The sequence below is a fragment of the Capra hircus genome, chromosome 4 (genome assembly GCF_001704415.2).
Source record: "Capra hircus breed San Clemente chromosome 4, ASM170441v1, whole genome shotgun sequence".
NCBI lineage: Eukaryota > Metazoa > Chordata > Mammalia > Artiodactyla > Bovidae > Capra > Capra hircus.
The window spans coordinates 75,625,165-75,650,318 of record NC_030811.1 but is presented as its reverse complement, the minus strand read 5'-3'; the positions used below and the strand labels follow the sequence as shown (position 1 = coordinate 75,650,318).

Sequence of the window (25,154 nt, the reverse complement as noted above, 5' to 3'; positions counted from 1 at the left end):
CTTTTAAAGCTGAAAAGTGCGCCTCTAGAACTAGTACCATCTCTTCAGAGGCCGAGCATCACCTTCACAACGCTGTCTGGGAGGAAGAGCTGGAAATTCCTCTCTCTTCCACACGAGGGCACTCTCTTTAAGGGTACCACACTAGCCTGAGCGTCCGCTGATGAACTTAACTGATATCTCGGTGTGTGTACTTTTCCTCAGACTTTGATCATCTCTGAATAAATCCTAACAGTGAGATACTGAGGAGGAATTTGGTACCTGTGACATACATTTCCGGTGTCATCCATTTGACACTTTGTCATCTTATGAGATTAACTTGTCAGTCCTTGAGCCCAGTACTTAAACTATAATGTACATAGGAGATCTTGTTAAAAATGCAGATTCTGAGTCCATCTGGGTTGGAGCCTGAGATAGGCACTTCTAGCAAGTTCCTGGGTGAGGCTGGTGGACCGATTAGAGGGCCAGATTTTGAGCAGTAACACTGTAGACAGGTAGATTATAAACTAGTTTTGGAAGTAAGTCAGGTGACTTAATATGACAACAATTGTAACAGTAATACTGAGCATCACTCAGTATTTGGCACATGTGCTTGGCATTGTTCTAAGCACCGTACCTGTATTAACTCATATTAGGACAGCTTTGTGAGTTAGATAGTGCTATTGTTTCTAGTTTAATTTTCCTTTTGGTGGCTTGATTTAATTTTTAAATTTGTAGAAGATTAATATTAATCCCCAAATGTAGTCAGAGAAATGTCTTCCCTCCTTTGTCCATTCTACCGGGTCCCCCCAGGAGTAAACAACTTCATGGTTTCCTGGCTTATTCTTCCTGGTTTCTCATCACAAAGCTAGGCAGTTATAGGTATGTGTTCTAGTTTCCTTTCTCAAACAATGGTGACTGTAAATGCTCTTTTTTTCCTCAGCTTTTTTTCATGTCTCAGTATCTCTGGAAATCACTGTATATCACTTCACAGAGATTTTCATTCATTCTTTTTAACAGTTACATAATACTTCATTGTGTGTATGTACCACACTGTGTTCACACACTCACCTGTTTGGATATTTATGTAGTTTCCAATATTTTATAGTTATAAATATTTTATTACAGATAGGAAATTTAGAGGGAGACCAAATGATTAACTTCAAATCACCTAAAATATGAATGTGAAAGAAATTACATTAGAATTCATAAGGATTGACTTTCTTCTTTAATGTTTAAGGGAGATGTTTCGTTTTTGTTGATAATTGTAGAGGTGGTCAAAAGTGCCTCACTTATCACAGTGCGTCTGTTTTCTATGGACAGTTATATTCAGGAATTTCTGTAATAATTTTGATGTTTACTGTCTTTAGATTTACTGAGGCAGTATTTCTTACACAGTTTCTGCCTTTTTATTATTCATATGTATTACCACAAATGATTCACCAGTATTCTCTCCATAAAAAATTACGTTTCCAGACTTAACTTCTCTTTCTCTGCTGTATTGGCATGGTTTCTGGACAGTGGATCCAGAGGCTGGAATAAGGTAATGAGGCCACTGGAGAGAGGCGGGCTTTCCCACTGTCACTGCATGGCCTCCCACATCTATAAAGACAGCATCCATTTCCATCCATGTTGGATTTTAAAAATACTGTAAAAATTCATTTATAATAAGCACCCAAAGGACTAAATGGAAGATACAGTAATGATGACAAGACTGTCTCACCTCTGAACTGGAATTCTTGCACTATCAGCTGTCCCCCCCCCCACCTTTTGCACAATAAATAAATGCATAGGTTACTTTTTGTATTTACTACTGTATTTTGTATGTGAAGCAGTTTGTAGTTTCTCTGGAGAAGTGTGAATCCTTAGCAAAATTCTTGTCAGAAACTTAAAATTATTCCTCAGCTGTTGTCCCAAATCTACCTATTAATTCTAATCTTCCAGCTTCTTTCCTTAACTTACTTCAGCCCCTCTCCACACCTCGGTCAGAGTGGACTCATCCCAGTGCCTCCTGGGAAAAGCTGAATTTTGTTAGTTTGAGCAAATGCTTGCTTGCTTCCCTCCCTCCTGATGCTGCCAACAACACTGGCCCCTGGCATCTCTCCACACTGCTCCCCAGGTGCCCCTCCTCAAATTCAAAAGAGCTGTGACTCCCCTAAGGCGGCAAGCTGCTTCCCATCTTTGGTTTTTGCACATGCTGCTTTATTCTTAGAATATATTTCCCCATTGAATTTGCCTGACAAAGCCTATTTATTATTTTCTCTTTTTTTGGCCGTATTTTACAGCTTGCAGGATATTAGTTCCTTGACCAGGGATTGAACCCAGGCCCCTTGCAGTGTAAGCTCCAAGTCCTAGCCACTGGACTGCCAGGGAATTCCCTATTATTTTTTTTTTTTTTGCGATAGTATTTAGATCCTCACTTGAGAACAGAAATATGACAAGCCCATTTGTACACAAAACTCATTCAAGCCTTCAGCTCAGTTCAGTTCAGTCCCTCAGTCATGTCCGACTCTTTGCAACCCCGTAATTCAAGCCTTAACATTGTATTAGATTTTATTTTGGCTTTTAAAGAAATGAAATATTTTAGACACAGTCAATGTCTTCCAAGTATCCCACTCTGATCCTGTTTCCTCACCTGAGGTAACTGCTGTTATGAATTTGTACGTACCAGTACCACACATGGTTTTATATTTTTGCCATTTATGCATGTATTTGTTAGCAAATTTTAAGATCCGATGAATGGCATTAAACCATATTTATAATTTCGCAACTTTTGTTGTTATCATTAAGAGGTGTACTGTTTATCCATTTCTATCACAATATTCTATTATGCAAATAAATCACAATTTATCCATTCTCTTGATGTACACTTGATTGCTTCTAATTATTTGCAATTACAAATAATGCTGTTGTGAACATTCTTATACACATTTCTTTGTGTATATATGTGAGTTTCACTATGGTAAATACCTAGAAGTAACTGGGTCATGCTGTATACACAAATGCAATTTTTACTGATATTGTAACATATTCAGTGTTACTGATATTAAACTGCTCTCTACAAAGATTTGTATTAACTGTATTTTCTTATTTTCAATATTCTTGATGTCCTAGCATCAGGGAACTGGCTGAAGAATACAATTTGCTGTCAAAATATCAACTGGAAAACATTAAAATGAATGGATACATGTTTTAAGTGATCTCCCATAATTCTTTCTTTAACCTTGGAACATAAGGAAGAAAGTTTGGGGAATTTTAAAAGTAATACATGTTATTTTTTTTTAGGTAAAAGGTAAAATACAAGTGATGTTGACTAGATTAGATTGGAGTGTAGTTTACATTAAAATGTGCGGTGAATAAGAAACAACTGTGTAGAAATCATGGAAACTTGGCCATAAAAATGTATATTTTTATCTGTTACTAAACTTTGTTTCCTTCAGCAAGATAAGTCAGTTGAGTCCACACTACTTGAATTGCTACTTGAGCTATATTTTCAAATTAAATAAATCAACAGACGTAAGTCCCAACGTATGCTATTAAACTTTGAGATGAATTGGTGGGGAGTTCAAATCCTGTTCTGAGGGTAAGACTCATGGATGAGGGCATTGTAAATATCTTATCAGTCAGGGAATAGGTCTATGGCACTCATAAATTACTTGCAAAGATAAGGCTTTGGGAAAAATTCAACCTCTTATATCAGGGAAAAAATGAAACAAAATACTACCAAATGGTGAACCATCATCTGACAATTTGTGAAAAAAGAAGAATCAACAATTAAGAACAATAGTTATAAATATTTATGGACCACATATGCACCAAATTATACGAAGTGTCATATGTTACATTAAGTAGAAAAAAGGCCTTTTTATATCTTCAAGGAAATGATTCACAATGGATTTGATACTAGACTCAGAATAAAATTTAACTAAACTTCTCAGCAAGATCATCCCTATTGTTTCCCTATTCAATGAGAGATACTACTGCCATTCAATGCTTTCTTACCTAGATATATGTATTTTTAACCCTCTGGAAAACCAACAAATACAACAAAATTAACATATTTATTATTTTGTAGATGTTAAGAACAAGCAAGGAAAACGTCTGTCAGCATTTTTAATCTTCAACACTGTCACATAACAGGCACTTAATAGATATTTGCTGAATGAATGCATGAGTACTTATGAGCTAGGCATTATGTCAGCAGCTAACAAAATTCTCAGGAGTTAAATAATTTTCAGAATTCTTTACTGACTTTTCTTGGCGTGACTGCAGAGTGAATAATAGGAAAAACCCAAATGGCTACATTGAAAAGCGTGGCTTCATAATGGCTATTATCAACGACAGAACAATAAAAAACCAGTAACTATATCTGACACTGTTCTTTCCAAACCTGCCCAGACTTACAAATCCTACACACAAACAACAAATAAAGACACAAACAGCAAATAACAAACGAACTTCAAATGGTTTTTGAACATAATTTTTATTTAAGCATGGACTTTTAGCTTGGTTCACCCTAGAGTGCAACCTCTTTGTTACGTTAATAGAGAGTTCAGGGCTACAGGGCCATTATAACGTTGCTGGTGTTGGTACAACTTCATCAGAAGGTATGAATATGACCCGCAGGAAAAACAGTCCACAAAGAGAACACAATGAAAACATCCACTGTTTTACAAATCACTCTGTTATCACAGACACAAAATGGCACTTACTGTTAGTAAATCAGCCACAGAACACTTTAAAAGTATCTTTTAAACAAGGAAATGGGAACTCCTTTGTGGGAGATAGGGTTTTCATCCACAATTTTTTTAAGTAGAAAATATTTCAAGGTCAAGCATTTTTCTTATCCACAAACAGCGCTAAACCAACATACATTTCGAGGGGTATATTAAAGGAGATACAATTCTTTACAACTATCTTCATGAGTAGGTATTTCAATGAATTTTCTGTAGAATATAAGTAGCCTGAAATTCAGCAGCAAAAAATATTGCAACATAATAAGTAAATACAGTGTCAATGTGTTATATTGTAGAAGAGAATACATAAAGAACCAACAATGATAATTTAATCATATAAAACATGATACATAGCTGAAATACAGTCCACTTAAATAGCTTTGTGACCAAGAATGTTAAATACTGTACTAAATGCCATTTTAAACATAAAATCTCTTAAACTTTTGTGCTTAAACTTTTTCTTCTGTTAAACTATTTCTTATTTTTAATACTGCTACTGTAACTGATATTACAACAGATCACAATTTGCACGGATACATCAACATGAAGACATTTACTTATGAGAAATAAGTCACTTGTCATTAGTTCACAGTGTGGGAAAGTGGTATACACTTGGTCTTGAGAAGGGCTTTCAGTTAATCACTAAGTCCTTCACAGAAGTTTCCTGATATCAGATGCAGTGCGAGATTTAAAAGAATGCGAAACAACACATCACATATTGAAAGGAAAAATAAACTTTTTGATTCTTCATGGGTATCGTCTAAGTGACCTTCGTCTTCTGTTGTAGAAGTGCCTGAGCCCATGTTGTCGTGAAAAATTCATCATGTAATTTTGTTTGCGAGTGCTGTTAAAATCAGAAAGGATAGAAGCAGGGAGGGAAAAAAGAAAGAGCATGTAAGTTCCATCACTGAAAGCACAATCTAGTCTACGTCCTAAGTTACCCTGCTATTTTTTGGAAAATTCTCAGGGTTTATAGGCCATGCTAACATTACCACCCCAGGACAGAAGAACTAAAGGTTGACAACTGCATTCACTGCCTTTGGCCTTGAAGAAATCCCCTTCTTTTCATGAGTGAGTTCTGAACTAGAACAAATGGTAAATTCTCTTGATTAATTGCAAAAGTGGACTGCAACTGTTTTTGGATTTTTAATTTTATTCTCGAACTCTTTCTGAAAAGGCTGACTTGAATGGAATTAATCTGAGATAAAGTGTGTACTATGCCTATGACCTTATTTACATACATCTTTAACAAGTAGGAAGGACAATTTGATTCTTCCAGCAACCATTGCCATTTAAAGCTTGAGAAACAAAAACAAAGGAAAAACAAACTTCTTTTCGGAATCAGCTTGATCTTCCTATTTCTTGCAGTCTCAGGGGCAAAATGAAGAAGCAATTTTTTTTCTCAGAATATCAGATTTTGCTGCCTTCCTCAAACAGTAAGCAGCTGAGGTCATATTCTATGAACATGGCCTTATGAAGGAGACACCCTACTGAAAAAAAGATTATAAAATAGAAAGTGTAAGTGAATGTATATATGTAAAAGTACTGCTGCTGCTGCTAAGTCGACTCAGTCGTGTCCGACTCTGTGCGACCCCAGAGACGGCAGCACACCAGGCTCCCCCGTCCCTGGGATTCTCCAGGCAAGAACACTGGAGTGGGTTGCCATTTCCCTCTCCAATGCCTGAAAGTGAAAAGTAAAACTGAAGTCGCTCAGTTGTGTCCGACTCCTAGCGACCCCATGGACTGCAGCCTACCAGGCTCCTCCATCCATGGGATTTTCCAGGCAAGAGTACTGGAGTGGGGTGCCATTGCCTTCTCCGAGATGCAAAACTATGTGCACATATCCCCCTCATGTATATACACAGACATTCATACATACATACTCAAGGTCAAGCTGATAAAAATTCTGAAAATGAATTTTAGGAACCTGTAAAAATATGCATGATACTGGCAGAGATTGCTGTTAAAGTTCTGATATGGAAAATGTAATTTAAGAAGGATACTTATCCATAAGATCACTGAAAAGAATCAGACTCCTTTCACACATGGACCGGAGTGACAACATGTTTCTATATAGCATCAAAATGTGTTTTTTAAGAGTGAGCCTCTTAGTATTTTCCAAATTCACTCAATCTCTTGAATGCTGTCTTGTCTTAAAGTCTTCTTCCTTGTTTGTGTGCTCAGTTATGTCCAATTCTTTGCTACTCCATGAAATTGTAGCCTGCCAGGGTCCTCTGTCCATGGAATTTTCTAGGCAGGAATGCTGGAGTGGGTTGCCATTTCCTCCTCCAGGGGATCTTCCTGACTCAGGGATCGAACCCTCGTCTCCTGTTTCTCCTGCATTGCTGTTGGATTCTTTACCACTGCACCATCTAAAATGTGCATGGAGCAGGATAATGTCATGTGATGTGATTTCACCATGAAAGTAAATGTGATATGAATTTGCATTGGGTTACAGAGGAAGGAAAGAGTAATTTTGCACTGAGCAGTGTATTCTTCTGCTCAACAGACCAGATGTAAAACATGTAAAATAAAATATGCAAAGATGTAAAATAATTGTTTTACCTAGATATTATACTAACATTTGTAATATACAGAAACCTTTAAAATGAGGATTTTATAGATATTACATCATTAGAAAATAAAATTTATACTAAAATCTCTCAAAGAAAAATATATAAAGTGAATTTTATCAGATATACTTGATCAAAAAGTAACAGCATTTGTGCTAAAACTTGATAACAAGACATTGCATTGATCTATAGTTTACAAAATAAAATGATAATAACTTGCACCCTGGATTTCTATCCTATGGAAATGTTAGAAGTGATAGAATGGAAACAAAATATACTCTGAAGACATTATAGAGAAAAAGAAAAAAACAATCAGGTTTTGTTTTCAGATAGCTTGGCTGTCCTCCCCATTCCCCTGATGTGTTAATATTATATGTATCAATCAAGTTGACCAGTTTCAATGTCACAGTTGAAGGAGGAAATAAATGTATATATTATTTATTAGTGGTGAGAAGTACTACTTGCTGCCTATGTAAAGTCTAGTTATAAAAAAAGAACAATGACCTAATGTATTGAACTAATCAAGTGTCAGGAGAAAGAATCCTCTCACCTCTTTAGTTACAGAAGATTAACCTGGAACTAGCTATCTTCCTGCCAGCATCCTAGGATACTTCACGAGTGCTCTTTCCCTGAATTTCCCTGAGCTATTATATTACAGTGGTCCCCTAAGCTAGCCTCCTCATCCTTTCTGCTTATGAAAGAAACACCACTGAAGAGAAACCATAAATACCAAGACAGTATCACCGAATGTGTAATTGCAAAGAAATTTGTGTAATGTGCAAAGAAAGAAAGAAAAGCTGCTCAGTCATATCTGACTCTTTGTGACCCCATGGACTGTAGCCTACCAGGCTCCTCCATCAAACATTGATTTAATCTTGTTAAAAAGGATTCCTAAGCCTTTTATCTAAGTCAACTTTGCCAGCTATTTTAAGTCCTCCACACATTTCATTTTACTCTTTTTTAAGTCCTTTCATCTATTGTACTTTACAGACACCTCTATTCAAACTCACCTTGAGTCCCTTCCACCTGCCTTACTGGATAATCTTCAACCCAGCCTCCTAAATTTCTACTTATTTTGCAAGTATTACATTTTTTTTTATTGCTCACCCCTGCCAGTAGGCTTCCACCCCTACTGTGAATCCTCATACTGTTCCTTTTGTGCTTTGCATGGAGATGACTCATGTTCATATCTTGGCTCCCCTTGACTAAACCTCTCTGGGTGTAGCAGGTGTGCCCCACTCCCCCCACCCCCGTACCATAGCACTGAGCCTCCTGCCTGACCCCTGAGTGGTCATGGCATGTTTGTTGAACTTTTGGTGACTTACTGATTGGATTCCTGTTGTAAATCATTACTCTTTAACTATAAGGAATAATTGCAAAGTTAAAGCAATGAAAATTATTCTGTTGTAAACACATTTAACGATATAAGGTACTCAAAGAAAATTTAAAATAGTTAAAATATCTTACAAGAAAAAAAGATAAACTCAGAACACTTAGGATATTCAGTTATCTCAATGCAACCCAAACTGATGGGAAAGTGACCTCAGTATGTGGGAACACAGGAACATTTCATTTGAACAAAAGTTGATGTGCATGTGTGGCTTCAAAGCAACTTCTCCACATAACTAATTATGGACCGATTTAAATTCTACATTTTTATGTTGTTTGTTTTTAGCTGCTAACTCGTGTTCAACTCTGTGACCTCATGGACTGTGTAACCCTCCAGGCTCCTCTACCTACGGGATTTCCCAGGCAAGAATACTAGAGTGAGTTGCCATTCCCTTCTCCAGGAGATCTTTCCGACCCAGGGATCCAACCCATGTCTCCTGCATTGCAAGTGGATTCTTCACAGCTGAGCCACCAGGGAAGCCTGCTTCATTTTTTATGAGTGAGAAAATAAATATTAACAGGTTGCAGATCTTTAATACCTTGATAATAGATCCAGCTTGGGAGCTTATATTTACTTTAGGAGGCATTTTGCTTCAGTGGATATCCTTTAATTTTGAATAAATGTATATATCCATAACATATCTTTAGATCACTGCAAATGTTGATATGCATTCAGCATTTGCAATAGATGTTTGTTATAGATGGCTAATGTTTTGTAGTCACATTAGAAATGGCCACATTTTCAAAGCACACTGGAAAAATTTTGTTACATAAAACATAAGTATCTCTGGTGACAGGATGGAATCTAACAAAAGTAGATTTTTTCCAGTTCATAAGCTTTGAAAATCAAGCATCATGGGAAGCTATACCAAAGTGCTGCCTGCTTCAAGGACCATTAATAAACTCACATGGTTACTAAACACTTGTCGTTTCTAGAATATCTAATTTATGAGACTGGACATTAGAAGAATTTTAAACCAGTTGAAAGATGTCATGCTCATTATGTCTTTTCTTTTCTTTTTTTTTTTTTTTTTGTGGAGCAGATCTGGGACCCTATTTTTGGTTTTGATACATATAGATGTATGCGGTGGTTTAGTTGCTTAAGTCATGTCCAACTCTTGCGGCCCCATGGACTGTAGCCTGCCAGGCTCCTCTGTCCGTGGGGATTCTCCTGGCAAGAATACTGGAGTGGGTTGCCATTTCCTTCTCCAATATAGATGTATAGTTATAGATAAACTAGTTATAAACTTATAACCAAAATAATTATAGGTGTGATGGAATTTTAAGGATTTATTTCTTCACTGCAATAGTATTAATATGAGAAAGTATTTTATTACAATTCCAGTGAAAGCAGGTAATATTCATTCCAAGGCATATCAACTATGATTCTTGACTATCAATTTGCTTGACTGAATAGAACTAGGTCCATTTAAAAATTTCTATTTTGAGGAAGCCACTGAAAGAAGGGAGAGTGATCAATGACCTCTTGGAAATGCTAACTTAAATTTCCATTATTGCTGTGGGAGTTTAGGGACTTTAAATAGCATATGGAATAATAAAATGCTTCCCTCATAGGAAATACAGATATTGTAAGTTTTTTTCAGGAACTAGTGACTGTTAACCTTGTATTCTTCACTGGAGCCACTATCTTAAGTTATTTATCATTATAAAAAATTAAGTGATTTGTTGTTGATTCTAAAGGAAATGGGGAAGGTGGAGACTTGATAAAAGTAATGTGAGTGCATAGAAATTTAGTTATTTTTACTGTTAAGTAATTAATTTTTCATCAAAACTTATGATATAATAAGTAATGCTTTATATCAATGCAAAAATAAGAATCCAGTGACTGCCATTATTTTTCAGAGAAATACTGATGATTGTAAGATGGGAAACTGCCACTGAAATTAATCAATTAAACTGCCCTGCAGAGAAGATGCTGTACATTCTACTTTCAAGGCCTTGCATTTTCAGGAGGGATATATGTAAGTAAGTGTGGGCTCACATATCTCACAAATGTAGAGCACTTCATTTTTCTTTTCCCTACTGAATGGGGCTGAGAATAGTATCTGATATTATGTACTTTGGGGAAATGAAACTTCTAGCAGAATATGCGTATGTTTAACAAACAATAACCATTTTACCTTCTTACCTAGGTTTAAAGTATCTCCAAATGTAAACATATGTTAAAGAAGTCTTACCTAAGGATATCTAAGTCTTACCTAAGGATACCAGTCTTACCTAAGTATACTTTCTTTCCTAAGTTTTAAAGTATCCCTATTAGAGAGCAAATGTAGATATGTATTCTAAAAGGCCAATCCCTTTCTAGATCCTAAGGATAGGATCTAGAACTCACAAATATTATGAATAAATCCACTCCCTTTTGCTGGTTCATTTATTAACAGAATAGATTTGAGAAGTCCAGGCATTCTCAATCATCTCTAGCATAAGAGATCTTTTGAAAGACACCACATTTAATCAGAGCCCATAGCTCTTGTGCACACATTTCTATTTTCATTTTCCTCTCATAACAAACTTATAAGCTGTTCATATTTTGAGAACGTCTTCTAGGAAAATCCCAGGCACAGAATCAAGCAGTCCAAAGAAGGCATGCTGATTGGCACTCTGGTCTATGCTGTTTGTATACATTAGAGAATTACTACAATTTGGCTGAACACGAAGTTTACATGATACAGGTTTCAAGTGTTCCAGTATTTCTCAATATTACATATAACTTTGCTTTCACAGTTTTTTTTTTCATTGCAAAGGTCTTCTACAAAATTTCTCAGTTAACATAGGTAATAACAATGAAACTTAGTAAATAGTTCCCCAGAATTAGTAAGAGGACTTACCTTACTCTAGTGGAAAACCAATGACAGCAAATAATGAAATATAACACAAGTTAAAAAATGCCTTTCAACACATGCAGCACTGTGATTAGTCATAAAAGTCTGATCAGGTTTAGACGCAATATACGATTTTTCATCTCTTTTGAAAATAAAAATTAAAGAAGTTATTCCTTATTCTTCTATACCTAGTATATACATATATTTAACTTTTCTATGTAATGCAACATGCAATATTTGCTCATAACCATATGTGTCAAAGTACATGTAGCTACAGTACTACATTTGGCATAAATGTTGCATATAAAGCATAAATATGAAAGTAACAGTTTAATAACTACCATAAATGTTATTATTTGATTTTTCAATTATTTACATTTTAGAAGATACTTATTCCTGAATATATTAAGGAATGGGCTTTTTGAAATAGTAAGTCCTGTATATCAAATAACACAATCAAATTTAAGGAAGGATAAATATGCTTTGCAACAAATGTAATACATTATTCTCCATAAATCATTTGTGCCAAAAATATGACAGTATCTTGATAATGAATAGCATGAGGGAATGGCCATGATGGAACTCATATTATTAGAATCTGATAAATGCTTTTAAGACCATAGTTAGCAACATATTGGTTTTCAATTCTCAGCAAATGTGGTGATAATTCACTTTTTTGGTAACTCAGTTCACAAAGGCTGACTCTTTACTGAGCAGTTTACTTTCAAGGTACACATGCAAAAATCAGCTCACTTCATCATACACATGACAGGTTGTGACTTAAGACACATACACAGGAAATGTGATGTGTGAATGAAATGCATAGTTGGGTGAGGGAGATTCTTAGGATAGAAGGATGAGTGCCCTGGCAACAAAGGTTAAAAAAAAGATTCTCTTTTATCCTAAGAAGACCCCACCAGCATGGATCTTGTGAGGGATCTGCCCAAATGTATTCACAAACATTTACGGAAAAACAAATATTCTACACTAGCCAATGAATTCAGAGAAATTAGGTTTCTGACACTTGATTGTCAATGCCTGTGTTACACTGCATCACTCAGACTTTACAGATGAGGACTTTTTGTAAGCTAGTGAGGCTGGGAAAAAGTGATCTGTCAATTCGGTTCATCTGCTCTGTGGCAGATTAGCAAGGGCTAATCATCATGAAGTGCTTTTCATGTACAGGTTTTATTGAAAAAATCATCAGAGTGGGGAGATTACACTCTCAAACAAGCATAAGGCATAAGTGACTTTGCTTGTTAAATGCCAAAACGGTAGTTTTTATCTTTATGGTGTGGGGCTTATTCTGTATATCCATATTTATGAAACTCAAATCCTTCTGGATGGAGTATTTTAGAATTAAACTATTAAATTAAAAATATGTTCTGTATCTTGTTCATTTAGGATGCACTCCTAAACCTTGAAATATTTTCAAAAGTGCTACATTTTTTTTTTTCTCATCAAACTCATGTATCTTCTCACTAATATGGGCAGTACTGAGGATAGACTCAAGATACCATGCGTGATCACAGGTTTTCTTTCTCAGAGTTTTTAGCATGTGTCCTTAGTGCACATGCAAAAGAGCTAAACTATGGTAATAAAGCTATATTAGGGCCAGTCTTTACTCAAAAAAGAAAATACATTCTAAAAATGTATACCTCCAACCACTGGTTGCAAAAAACATATCAGTTGCCCTATTTGCAGTTTTCAATTAGGTAGGGCTTGTATCTCTTTAGGTATGCACCTCAAGCCTCCTGTTCCTGCCACACTTAAAAAACCAACAATCTTAGTTTATATAACTGTTATTATACATAAGTATAATTAATTAGGATGAGATTTTGAATTTAATAGGGCTTTATGGGAGTATTTCACCTATTTCTAAATATACATCTGCTGCAGCAAAGATATAATTAGTAATATTTGTGAACTGTGACATGAACCTTGGCTGGTTTCTTTGTGTTTTATCTGCTTGAAAGACACTTGGAAAAATTATTTTATTTTTCTGAATTATCTGGAACTTTAATTTTAAGCTCATTAAATGAATGAATTAAAATAAATTATGTAGAGCTATGGAAGGCATATTGACTAACAAATGCCTTAAAATTTTTTGTGACTCTTCTGAAAAGACGTAGTTTAAAAGAATACAGTGGCATGGACATATTAAATCCTAATACAAAAGCAAAAAATCAAAAAATAGTTCTGAAAAGATAATTTCTTTGTATGGTATTTTTAAAAGAACTTATTGATTAAACTCAACTTTATGAAATATTTCTTCCTTCCAAAAAAGAAGGAAAACAAAGTAACTCCTTTAGTTTTAACAAATTTTAACATATAATAATGTATACATATGTTTATCAATATATAAAATTTTATGGTTACATGTATAAAGTTATAATTTAAAATCATTCACTGAAAAGAAGACTCTGAATAAAACTCAAGTCATGTAATACTCTGCATGTGAGGCAATGACCTTTTCACATTCAGAATGTTTTAGTTCCCTGAGACTCTGAGAAAATCATACAGAGTAAGAGCAGACAGGTGGCTGGTAAGTGATAAATTCTTCAAAGTACTAAAATTCTGGAGACAGAATAAAAGTAAAGTCTTTACAAATGCAGATTATTGCTCCAGAAAAAATATCAGAAACACTAGGTTGATTCTTGTAATAATATCACAAGAATATCATGAAGCTGGCAGCTGCTTATAAAAATTAATACCAATGCCAGGTATACCAGAAGGTTCCCTTGGGAACTATATGATGTGAACCTTTGAGGCAGCAGGTCACCTCCGTTTGACTCCCGAGTTGTGAAGGGGTTATTTCATACCAGGGAGTATATTTGTACTTCTGACCCACTTACTCTTTAATTTTATTCTGTGGGAAGGAACTGTGGTGATGATAAGCCTTTGAAATCTGAAATGGATAACTGCAATTGCTCGGCTGGGTGGGAGGAGAAGAAACATCTATTCAAACACATGACATGTAAGATTTGTTATATCTACCCAAGGTCAGTATTAGCACCCTGCCTTCTATTGAGGACTGTCAAATTTTGAACTTTTCATAAAAGTTGGTAATGCTTTGTGAGGGATAGGAAGCTCCATTAATGTAAACTGTCTCAGAGAGAGACTTGAAAGATAAAAACTAGTTACTAATTCTAAATCTGATTCTCAAACAGTTTATTAGAATGAACTGAGGTGCTTTTAAAAAAGACTGATGCTCAGGTCTCACTGCAGATCAGTGGAAATCACACTGTCCATAGGGATGGGTATGGGCATTGGGACACATGTTGATGCTTCCAAAAGCTCTTAAGTGTATCTCATGTTCAATCAGATTGAGAAGCACTCCTTTGAAAGGAAAGTAGCCAGGGAAGAATGGATGGGGGAAGAATAGGGTTGGTTTTTGGTCTGTCTGGATATCTTGCTCTCTCTGACCTTACCAAAAATCATTCATTTTAGAGCCCAGCTTAGTCTAGTCTCCTGGCATAATGCAGTCCGAGGAGATCAAAATCTAAGTGAAACATCAGCCTCATTATATGGAGTCAACTGAGTCTGGACTGTTACTATAAACATCAACCTTCTCTTATGGAGGCAGAGCCCAGCAAGTGGTCCAAAGCAGCAGAGCGCACAGTGGGAGCTTGTGTAGGGACTGGGTTGCTCTTGGATCTGGGGGTTGATATGGATGCCATGCAAGCAGGTGCCTCAGTGAAAACTAGGACAAGGACTAACTCAAGACTGAAAAATTCAGCTCATGGCTATGATTGAAAGAAAACAAATCTGGTAGGTTTCCTACCAATTAATCATTTAAATTTGCTTTCAAAATGACTGAAACCAGCCAAAGGGCTGATTTCATTTTCTATTTGGTAAACAGAATGAACATTTGAACCTATCTACCGAGAAGATTCGCCTCTCCTTGCCAACCACTTGGAGCCATCAGTCCGAACCCGCCGAGACATAAGCATTCCAGTTCTACAGGAACTAGATTGTTAGAAAAAAAGCAAGTCATCTCTGTGGTACAGTCAACCCAGCTAGTTGAGAGTGCTGACAACCTTATTCTATGGGAGAAACCATGGAGGGGACACCCTTGACTTCTTAGGTGCTGGGATTAAAATCACGAGGAATCTGAAACCAAATTCTTTGTTCTGGTTTTGACCATGTCACTAAATGGAAGAATGCCCCGGGCATCTGTGGCTTGGATAGGTGTTTGTAATCAGACACATGAACTAGTGATTCTCTGCACATCGACCAGCACAGATCCTTTTTCTTTTCAGGATGTCATTCCATTTTATAAGGCAACCCAGACTTCACGAAGGCACTGATCCCATTTACCTGGAGACTTCCGTTCAATCCCATTGAATTAATATTGTCAAACTGTTATATAAACTGTTACTTACTGAAGTTTTCTAAGGTACATTAAGTTATACTCGGGGCCTTGTAATATCACTTGTTGACTAGAGCTATAGTTTGCAGTTGTGGAAGAGTGGAAGCCAAAGTGATCCTGTGGGGGTTTCTCATCAGGAACAATTCTTACTGAATTAAGGAGCATGCCATATCAAAGGAATTTCAAACCTTTCTGAAATGGACATGAGATGTTATGTATCAGATACTCACAGCACGACCTCCACATGGTCCAAAGCCCATTGATCATGACCTGTTCCATTGTGGCGTGGCTGCCACCAGCGCAATAAAACTCCTTTCATCCGTGCCTCCCTAGGTTACAGATAAGAAGAGAGGTCAAACACTAGATAAGAGAGAACTTTCTGGTAAATACAATACATGCACTCCTTCGCTCAGTCGTGTCCGACTCTTTGCGACCCCACAGACTGCAGCCTACCAGGCTCCTCTGTCCGTGGGATTTTCCAGGCAATAGTACTGGAGTGGGTTGCCATTTCCTTCTCCAGAGGATCTTCCCAACCCAGGGCTCAAACCTGGGTCTCCCACATTGTAGACAGACGCTTTACCATCCGAGCCACCAGGGAAGTCCAATAAATACAATAGGCTACTCTAAATCAACAGAACTTTGGGTATGGAATTTAGATTTGCTTAGGTCACAGTATTCTTCTAAGCAGCATCACATTTTACTGGCTACTCAAGGATTTACAATCCTACATTTCTCTCATTTCTTCCCCTTGGTCCACTAGGACCTGGAAGAGCTGCATCTTCAGTCAACAAATGGGATGTACCTTCTGTGTGATGGGTTAGATGCTAGACACTAGGGTACCATGCCAGGCAAAACTGACAAACCTACCTATCCTCAGCAAATTCTCAAACCAGTGTACCCAGAAGGAGACTTAAAATGTTGTCTTCTAAAGGACTAGAAACACATTACTGGGAGGGAAATATGCACAAAGCACCTTGGTATTTAATTGTTTTTCTCTGTTCCCTCTTGCTCTTATTCTTGGCTCCAAGTTTTGTCAGTTGTCCCAACAGGAAATAGTACCACAACTCTGGGGATCTGGATTAGTCAGTCTTGGTTCTGCCACCACTGACTTTGTGGTGTTTGTTCATATAACTTCATCACACCCTGTTGATTTTCCTTTCTGGGCACTTACAGGGGGACGTTATAGGACACCCTCTGAGCCTGGGTGAAGTCCTTTGGCTGGTGCTGTGCGATGACATGCCAGGTGATCCCATTGTTGACGCTGTACTGCAGCAGCACGGCCTTGTCCACGGCGTGGGGGCCACTCAGGTCACTGTTGCAGCTGTCTGTCTGTGATGTGCTCCCAATTTGTAAAACAAACATGATTTTGCTGAAAAAAACAAAGGAGAATTCATTTTTAAACAAAAGTCAGGTAGTATTCAAGGAGTTATACTTTATTTTTTTAAATCTTGTTTCTAAGTGCTGAAATTTTCAAGTTCATAATATGGTAAAAATGGAAGCATCCAGTCTTATGACTAAGTCACATAAATAACAAAATTTATTTTACTATCTTTTACATCATACATATGAAAAATAAGCTTGGAAGGTGTTCTACACAGAGAAAATTCTGACTTTCAAAGATCTTTTTCTTCCTTCCTTTGATGTTAGAAATCTTGTTTGAACATTTCTCCTGAAACACCTTCTGTTTTCTGCAAGGTGATATCAGCCAAATAGGCAGCTGAGGACATGGAGAAGACAAGAAATAAAGCCATACTATTTACTCTATATGCTTTTTATGGTGGAGAAGGAAAGAGTGGCTTTATTTCTTGGACAGGCAAAGGGGGAACACAATAGGCTAGTGACTCAAGAACTGTGTCTCTGTGCTATACGCTTTTTATAAATAGCTTCAAGCTGAACAGAATCTGGACAAGGATAAATCATGTTTATTTTAGGAAAAGATGTCTGGAGATCAGAGAAGAGGGAAAACTGAGTTAGACATGCAGGCTCTGGACTATGTCTGCTGTTGTGTTTGATGTGCTTCTCACAGGCATCCTTGCCCTTATAAGATATAATTTTTAAACATAGGAAATCTATCTTTATAAGATTCCTAAAGTGATTAATAAAATTCCTGAGTGATTAACAGAGTGATTAATAGGTGGTCAAATAAACTGCTAGACTTAAACCTGTAAATGCACTAATCAATTTAAAGCAAAGTTACTTGTATGGCAGACAAAAAGCTGTGTTTTCTCCGGCTTAGGTGCAGAGCTGGAAGGGCAGGTGGGGAAGAAAATTCAACCCTCCTGGGTCTCTTTTCCTTTGTCTTCTCTATTCTACATTAGCATACAGTTCCTAAACTGTGTGAACTTTTAAAGTTCCCATCTATCCAACCATCGATCTTCCATTTCCATTTGTAGATACATATGCTAAATATAGGACTATATAAGCTTGCATTACTATAAATCTTCACACTCACACTTGTATTTACATCCTTGCATATGATCCACACTAAATTATATAGATTATTCATAACCAATTATTTACTTTTCCATTTTATTGACATACAACCGACCTATAGCACTGTTACTGTGATACACTTCTCTATTTTTTATATTTGACCATTTCTCTAAGCTTATGCCTATTTTACCACCACTCACAAGATAACTCTATACTAAATTTAAGCAAATCATAATTCTGCGTTGTGAAAACATATACTTTCTCATATCAAATTCAGTTGATATTAAGTTTCTACTGCTTAGTGACACCCGTGCCATGAAGTTCATGATCATATCTAACAATGGACAGTGATGTGCTTGTGACTGATTCTGTATCTGAACTACAACACAGGAGTTTTGTTACCTTGCTCGAGTGAGATCCAGAGGTTTGGTGGCAGCCTGTCTTATCTGACAGCCATTAAAATAGAGCGAGTCCCCATGGGCATAGGGTGCCAGCTGCCCACAGCCACTTCCTATCACTCCACCTTGAATAGTTTCCCAGTTTGCCTCAGTGACTCTTGCTGACTCAAAATTATCTTTAATGTAACTGGGAAGGTCATGACTGAAAATAGAGCAGTCGTCGCCTAGAGGGAAATGAATAGTTGCACAGATTAGCTGGAACAAGCAGAATCATTGATTATGAATCAAAGATTATGAACAAGCATTCAATTTCACATTTAATCCAATCAATGTCAGATTTACTGTAAGAATGACAAAATACCAAGCAGATATAGATTCCTAGAGATAAATATTTCTCTTTTATTTCAGCAGTTATTAGCTTATGTTGCTGAAAAGTCATATTATTTTTGAGTTGATATTTACTAAAATAGGTAGGTGCTAATGTACTTAGTACTGGTATAAGCCCATTGTTTAAAAAAAAAACACAGCGTCTGGCTGGGCTTGCATGTTTACCAGCCATGGGTCTTAGAAGGGAGCTCTCACCCTGGCATGAGAGGCAACATAATTTCTTTTTCCCTAGCATGATAAGAAAATAGCAGGAAAGAAGTCATGTTCTTGTTCTCCTTCTAGCTCTTATAGTTGATTCTTGAGAACAGAGTCTACATTTTATTCATTGTTGGATTGTAGTACCTAGCATAATACTGAGTACATATAAAATATTCCATAATGAAGCTGGAATAAATACAGGAATAATAAACTGGAAGTGTTTCTCAGAGATAACAGAACTGCAATACAGGCATTTAAGGAAGGCACTACTTTAGCAAGTGTGTATGTCTCTACATTTTTCCTTGACTGGAAAAGCACAACTTTTCTCAATGTCTAAAATAACTCAAAATCAAAAGCTCATAGTTCTGTTGGATCAGAGAAAAGGGCAAATTCTAGACACCTAGGACTCCTAGTGAGACAGCTGAGTTGTTCATTTGCCTAAAAGTTCAAATTCTCTAGCTAACACTTGGACAGACCCAGCTGATCTCAGCAATAAGACGACCAGGGGAAGAAGACAGCGGCTAAGAATTTCTAACATCAGAGATGTGCAGCAGTCTATATTTATCATACTCATTTCATTTGGAGGCAAGGATATAGCATCCATCAAGAAAGCTAAGTAGATTCTACTCCAGAATCCAAATCTATGGGTTCTTGCATTGTACACTTGGGAGAAGCTAATTCTGGTCCTCTTTGGATAAACCTCTCATCTCTGAGAGACATAGGGACTGATTGGAAAGAACTACCTGGGTTTCTGGTCTTTTTCCCGACATGTACTATTAGGGAAGTCACTTATGCTCCCCTCAATTTCTTTACCTATAAAGTGATAATGGTGACATTCAACATAGTTAATTTATGGGGGTGGGTATCATAAGTACTGAATGACTCCGCTGAATGAATGGGGGGATACTTGTGTAAACAGTAAAGCATAAGGCAACGTAAGGGTTCAGTATAAAAATTTAGTGTGCATTGCTCTTTGTCAAGAATTAGGCTCCGAGGATGTAATAGTAATTGGATACAGTGAACTTTGTAATATAGAGGCTGAAACCTGTGAGAAACATTTCATCAAAGGAAAGCAGGGCTGCAGGCTTTCAAACAGGACTGACAGAGCAACCTCCTGGGATCTCAGCAGTTGAGTAGATACTTTGCCCCAAACGCATCATCAGCCTCTAGAAACTGAAGCAGTAAAAATGTATTTTTTGAGTTATGAAGGTTTTTCTGTGTGTGTATGTGATGAAGAGACCTGGGAAACAGAACATTTTGAATCGTCAGCTCCATCTTGGGAGGCCAGGGGCTGCTGCCCCTGGGAGAGCCCGAGGAAGAAAGAATATTGGTCCTGTGTCTGGGGACAGGCAGCCAGGTAGGGAAGGAGAGAGGCCCACAGCAAAAATCAAGTGTGGAAGGTAAAGGCTGGGGCAGGGAGTCACGTGGAAGTTGGAGAATGTAAGGTACTATAGAATATTCAAGGGGGGTGGATAAAATCTGCATTTTAAAAAATTCAAGGAACATAGCATAAAATTATCCTTCAAAATTCAGCCCCAAGGTAAATAAGTCTGTGATCAAAGAGTGCATCATCTATCTCAAATCCCTCAGGCCAGAGTTTCTATCCATTCCCTGGTGGCCTTTGCACACATGTTAAAATGAGGAGAACCCTACTGTCTCCTGGGTCAAGAACAACAAACCAGGATTCTGACCTTGGAAACTTTCATCGCAGATGCAGATGGCACCGGTGGTGCAGTATCCGTGCCCACTGCAGAGCTTAGGGCAAGCCTCTCCGATGTACACGTGATCGATTGCCCAGCTCTGCTTCTCTGTTTCTTCGCCCTTCTGGATCCAGCGGAACTGTGTTGCACTGAAAGCAGAAGGGATTCAGGAGGCTTTTGTTGCCCATGGGTGTGTCCAGCCTCTAGTCTCTGGAGATAGGGGCTATTTCTAAGAAAAGGGCTTCTAAAACTTTCCCCCGAAGCATCACAATTGGCAGAGGTGAGTGAACTTGTACCCCTCAGACTCTGGAAGTAAACCCCCAAAATTCCTCAAAAATTTATGTGCATTTCCTGTTCTATTCCATAATAAGCCCATATCCATTTTTCCTACAGTGGTGTGTCATTTCCAAATCTTTGGGGAAAATAAATGCTACTCTAGGAAGACTGTGCTCCATTATATTTACCCTGCAACTCAGTATAACCTGATTAGCCTGGCACACCCCAGAGGGCACTGGTTGTGGGGGGAACAGCAGAGCCTCTGGGAGCATCGAACACTAGGGCAGTTGTGGTGCCAAGTACAAGTCTTGGGACATTTTTCACTTAGGCGCTGTGACTGAGATTGGTGTGTGCTGTGGTATTTAATGAAAAGAAACGTTGAGGTCTGTGAATCATTTACAAAGAAGAATCCTATTTCTTATGGGCACATGGAGTTGCCATTTAGGGGCATGGGGCAGTGAGAGGAGCGGGGAGATGAGGGGAGAGGGGACTAGAACTATAACTAAAAGTCTAGACTCCTTTTATCAGTTGCTGTCGAGTCACTATATGAGCTCTGCACAGACTCACAGGACATTCCACACAGTTTACCTAAGTATGCAGCCTACCTGGAGGAGACATGATCAGGCAGCTGGATGGTGATTCTCTTCCAGCTGGAGCTGTTGACAGCATTGTAGATGGTGGCTTCATGGAACTGGAAGGGGGAGCAGCCGATGCTGTTTGAAGAGGAAGGAAGGCATTGGGTCTGAACGAGCTGCCAGGAATCGGACCTGCAGAAACCAGAGAGGCTGCATTAGACAGCTCTTCAGAGGCTGCATTAGACAGCTGTCTCATGTCAAGGTAATGCTTAATGATTGGGTTAAATTAAGAAATTTTAATATAAATTTAATATATACATATATATAATTACATATAATAAAAAGAAAATTTGAAAATTATTTCAAATAAGATATACCCTAACTCTTTATAAGCACATTAACATAGTTACAGATGACAAAATAAAATAATAGCAGGCACAGAGCTGACTCTAGTGGCTTCTTCTCCCTGATATTACTACAAGAACTATACCTGGAGTTGACTGACAAAATTCTCTGTCTACCCAAACTTTATTACTATAATTCATTTTTCAAAGTGGTGGTGGGAGGCAGGCCTATAGACACCCTAAAGAGGTAACTGCACTAAGTCAGACTTATAGTTAACAGTGCTACTATGCTTTAGGGGATGTGACTCTAGCTAAAGCATAATCAGATCTTTCATTGATTTATATTTTTATTAGGGTTGGTTGAAAACAAGCAACATAAATAAAAGAGAGTTCTACTTTGAGGACAAATACAGTGTCTTACTTTAAAATATAAAATTTGTTGGCTGCAGCCTAGAATGAAATTTATTTTTCTTGGTTTGAGGAAAAATTGAAAATAAGATACATTGTGAATTTTATACAAATAACATTTTCACATGCATGCAATTAACTGCCACTTCTAATACATAAGAATGCTTCCCTATGAGCAGTTGCCTTAAAAACAGACAACCATTTGAATTGTATATACACATTTGGAGGAAATGTAAAAAGTGATTTCACAAACCTTGCATCTTTAGTGTATTCCAACATTACGGAATGAAGGTCACCACAAGAAGTGGCTTCACAACCCACCACAATCTAAAACAAGCAGATAATTGATATGTATCAGCAAGATTAAATAATGCCTATCATTAATGAGAACTCCCATCTCTCATTATGACTATGATAAGTAACCAAGAAGTATTTGAAGAAGCTTTTACAGAGCAGCCTGCCAGACACCAAGAAGGCATTCTTTTGAGTTTTGTACAAGTCATACCATTTTGCAAGGAGATGAGAATTAAGGTTAAAAATTACTATTTATATTTACTTAATTAGTATAACATACTAATTGTAAATTTGGGGAAGATGAATTGGTCAAAAGGAAAGTAGTTTTCGGAGAATTAATGGAAAGAAACAAAGTATCACTGGTTCAAGATAGTTTCATTGATTTACTAACCTCCTTGATGCTACCATTACATTTTTATATGTAATTAAAAATAGTAATTTTTAAATACTTACTATTTATTCCTAGTTTTTTCCATTTCCATGTAGATAAAAGTATTCCATATCACATACAATTAAATGCTTGAATCATCAACAGTGCATAAATGCTATAAAGACTTGGTGATTCAAATTTAAGTTCTAATCATCTACTCAATCAACAAGTCCTATTTCAGTGCTGACACCAGGGAAGGTTGGTGCTATAAACTTCATACTATATGCTTATTCATAAAATAACAGTGGTTTCATAGAGAGAATACAAAGTGTATTCCAGCAGTGGAAATGGAAACCAGAAAAAAATACAATGCTTTGGTGCTTCATAGGAAGGACAGGTTGAATCTGATTAAGTGGGTAAGAAAATAATTCTTCAGAAGTTGGAGAGCTGAATTATTCCAACTACAAACAGAAATAATAATTATGTGACATGATACAGGTGCTAACTATCACTATTGTGGCAACTGTATTATAATATATAAATGTATCAAATCAACATGCTGTATGACTTAAATTTACACATTGCCATATGTCAAATATATTTCAATTAAAAAAAGAAAAGAATTCATCAATCAGCAGTGGAATGATGTATCAAAGCTGTGCTTTGTAAGGATCAATCTGTGCTGCTGAAGACATGTGAAGTGGAGAGAGATTAGACAGGAAAAGACTACTGATTTAATAAGGGCCAGAATGAAGGTGGTAACAGTGCAAAGAGAAGAGATGGGATGGGTGTCAGGAATACAGGGAATTAGAATTAAAAAGATGGAGTAACTAATTAGATGTGAAAAATGATAAATCAAAGACTAAATTAAAATTTAGAGCTGGTGAATAAGTAAGAGGCAATGCCATCAAGAGAAATAGGAAAATCAGAGAGAGGAGTTAGCAGAAGTGGGAAGATAGGAAGTTCACTATTCAACATGTTGAGTTGAGATGCCAATAATTCAAAGGTATAGAAAAGTATACAGGCAATTAAAAGTACTGAATTAAATGTTGACGAGCCAGTCAAGGTTGGGTCTTGGAGTTGCCCTTAAAGATATGATACTTGAAGCCAGAGGATGAATGAAGTTCTCAATAGTGAGAATGTCTATGAAAAGAGAGGAAAGCCTGGGAGAAGTACTAAGAAATGCTGATATTTAGTGGGTTGAGGGAAGAAGAACCAAAAAGGAGATAGACATAGCTATTAAGAAGGTAAGAGGAGGAGCAGCAGAGAACCCAGAAGCTGAGGGGAAAGAGAATTTCACTAGCTGGAGAATACAAGTACAAGAGTGCCAAATAGAACAGAGAAAATGAAAAAGTGAGGAATGGGTGAAAGGTGTTGCACGTGGTGTTCAGAAAGTCTGTGGTGACTTTAAAGTTGAAGATTTAGTGACACTTTAATTCTTAAATTTCTGGGGACAAGTTTTTTTTTTTTCTTTTTTAAAAGGAACAAACTGACTTGGCTAGAGAAGAAAATTTCAGTCTTTTCAGTTCTGGGTTGACAGAAGCAACAAAAGAGGAGGCCCCAACCAACTTAATCAAAAATATAAGTGTGATGCGGGCCTGGGGGAGGAAAAGCCTTCACTCTTAAGGGACGTGGCTTGGAATTAGGGGTAGTGTAACACTGGATGTGGCTTTGAGTGTCCTTCATGTCACTAAGGTAAGGATAGTCCTGAAGGGGTGGTGGCATTCGGGGGGACTTGCCTCACCCTCCAGTCTCTGAAGGAGAGTTTAATACAAAGCTGAGGAAAACAGAAAATTTGCCTTTTTTCTTCAACTTGGGAATTCTTACAAAACTGAAACCCTATACATATTAACTCCCCATTTCCCCCTTCTCCCAGGTACAA

General features: G+C 37.2%; 1 protein-coding gene across 3 annotated transcripts in view; it reads right to left on the bottom strand.

Annotated features, from left to right (window-relative positions):
* The window catches only part of RELN (reelin), a 544,299-nt gene continuing 523,585 nt past the window's right edge, over positions 4,441–25,154 (bottom strand). Inside the window, exons 58-65 of one of the 3 annotated variants that reach the window (XM_005679214.3) lie at positions 22,862–22,935; positions 21,887–22,048; positions 20,997–21,154; positions 18,725–18,944; positions 17,061–17,258; positions 16,120–16,218; positions 11,524–11,529; positions 4,441–5,556 (exon numbers count right to left, since the gene is read on the bottom strand). In XM_005679214.3, coding sequence (XP_005679271.3) covers positions 5,460–5,556; positions 11,524–11,529; positions 16,120–16,218; positions 17,061–17,258; positions 18,725–18,944; positions 20,997–21,154; positions 21,887–22,048; positions 22,862–22,935 — 1,014 coding nt within the window. In that variant the 3' untranslated portion in view covers positions 4,441–5,459. Of the gene's footprint in view, positions 5,557–11,523; positions 11,530–13,953; positions 15,487–16,119; positions 16,219–17,060; positions 17,259–18,724; positions 18,945–20,996; positions 21,155–21,886; positions 22,049–22,861; positions 22,936–25,154 lie in introns of those variants that run through there. The other 2 variants (XM_013963255.2, XM_018047261.1) reach the window with 2 other exon arrangements.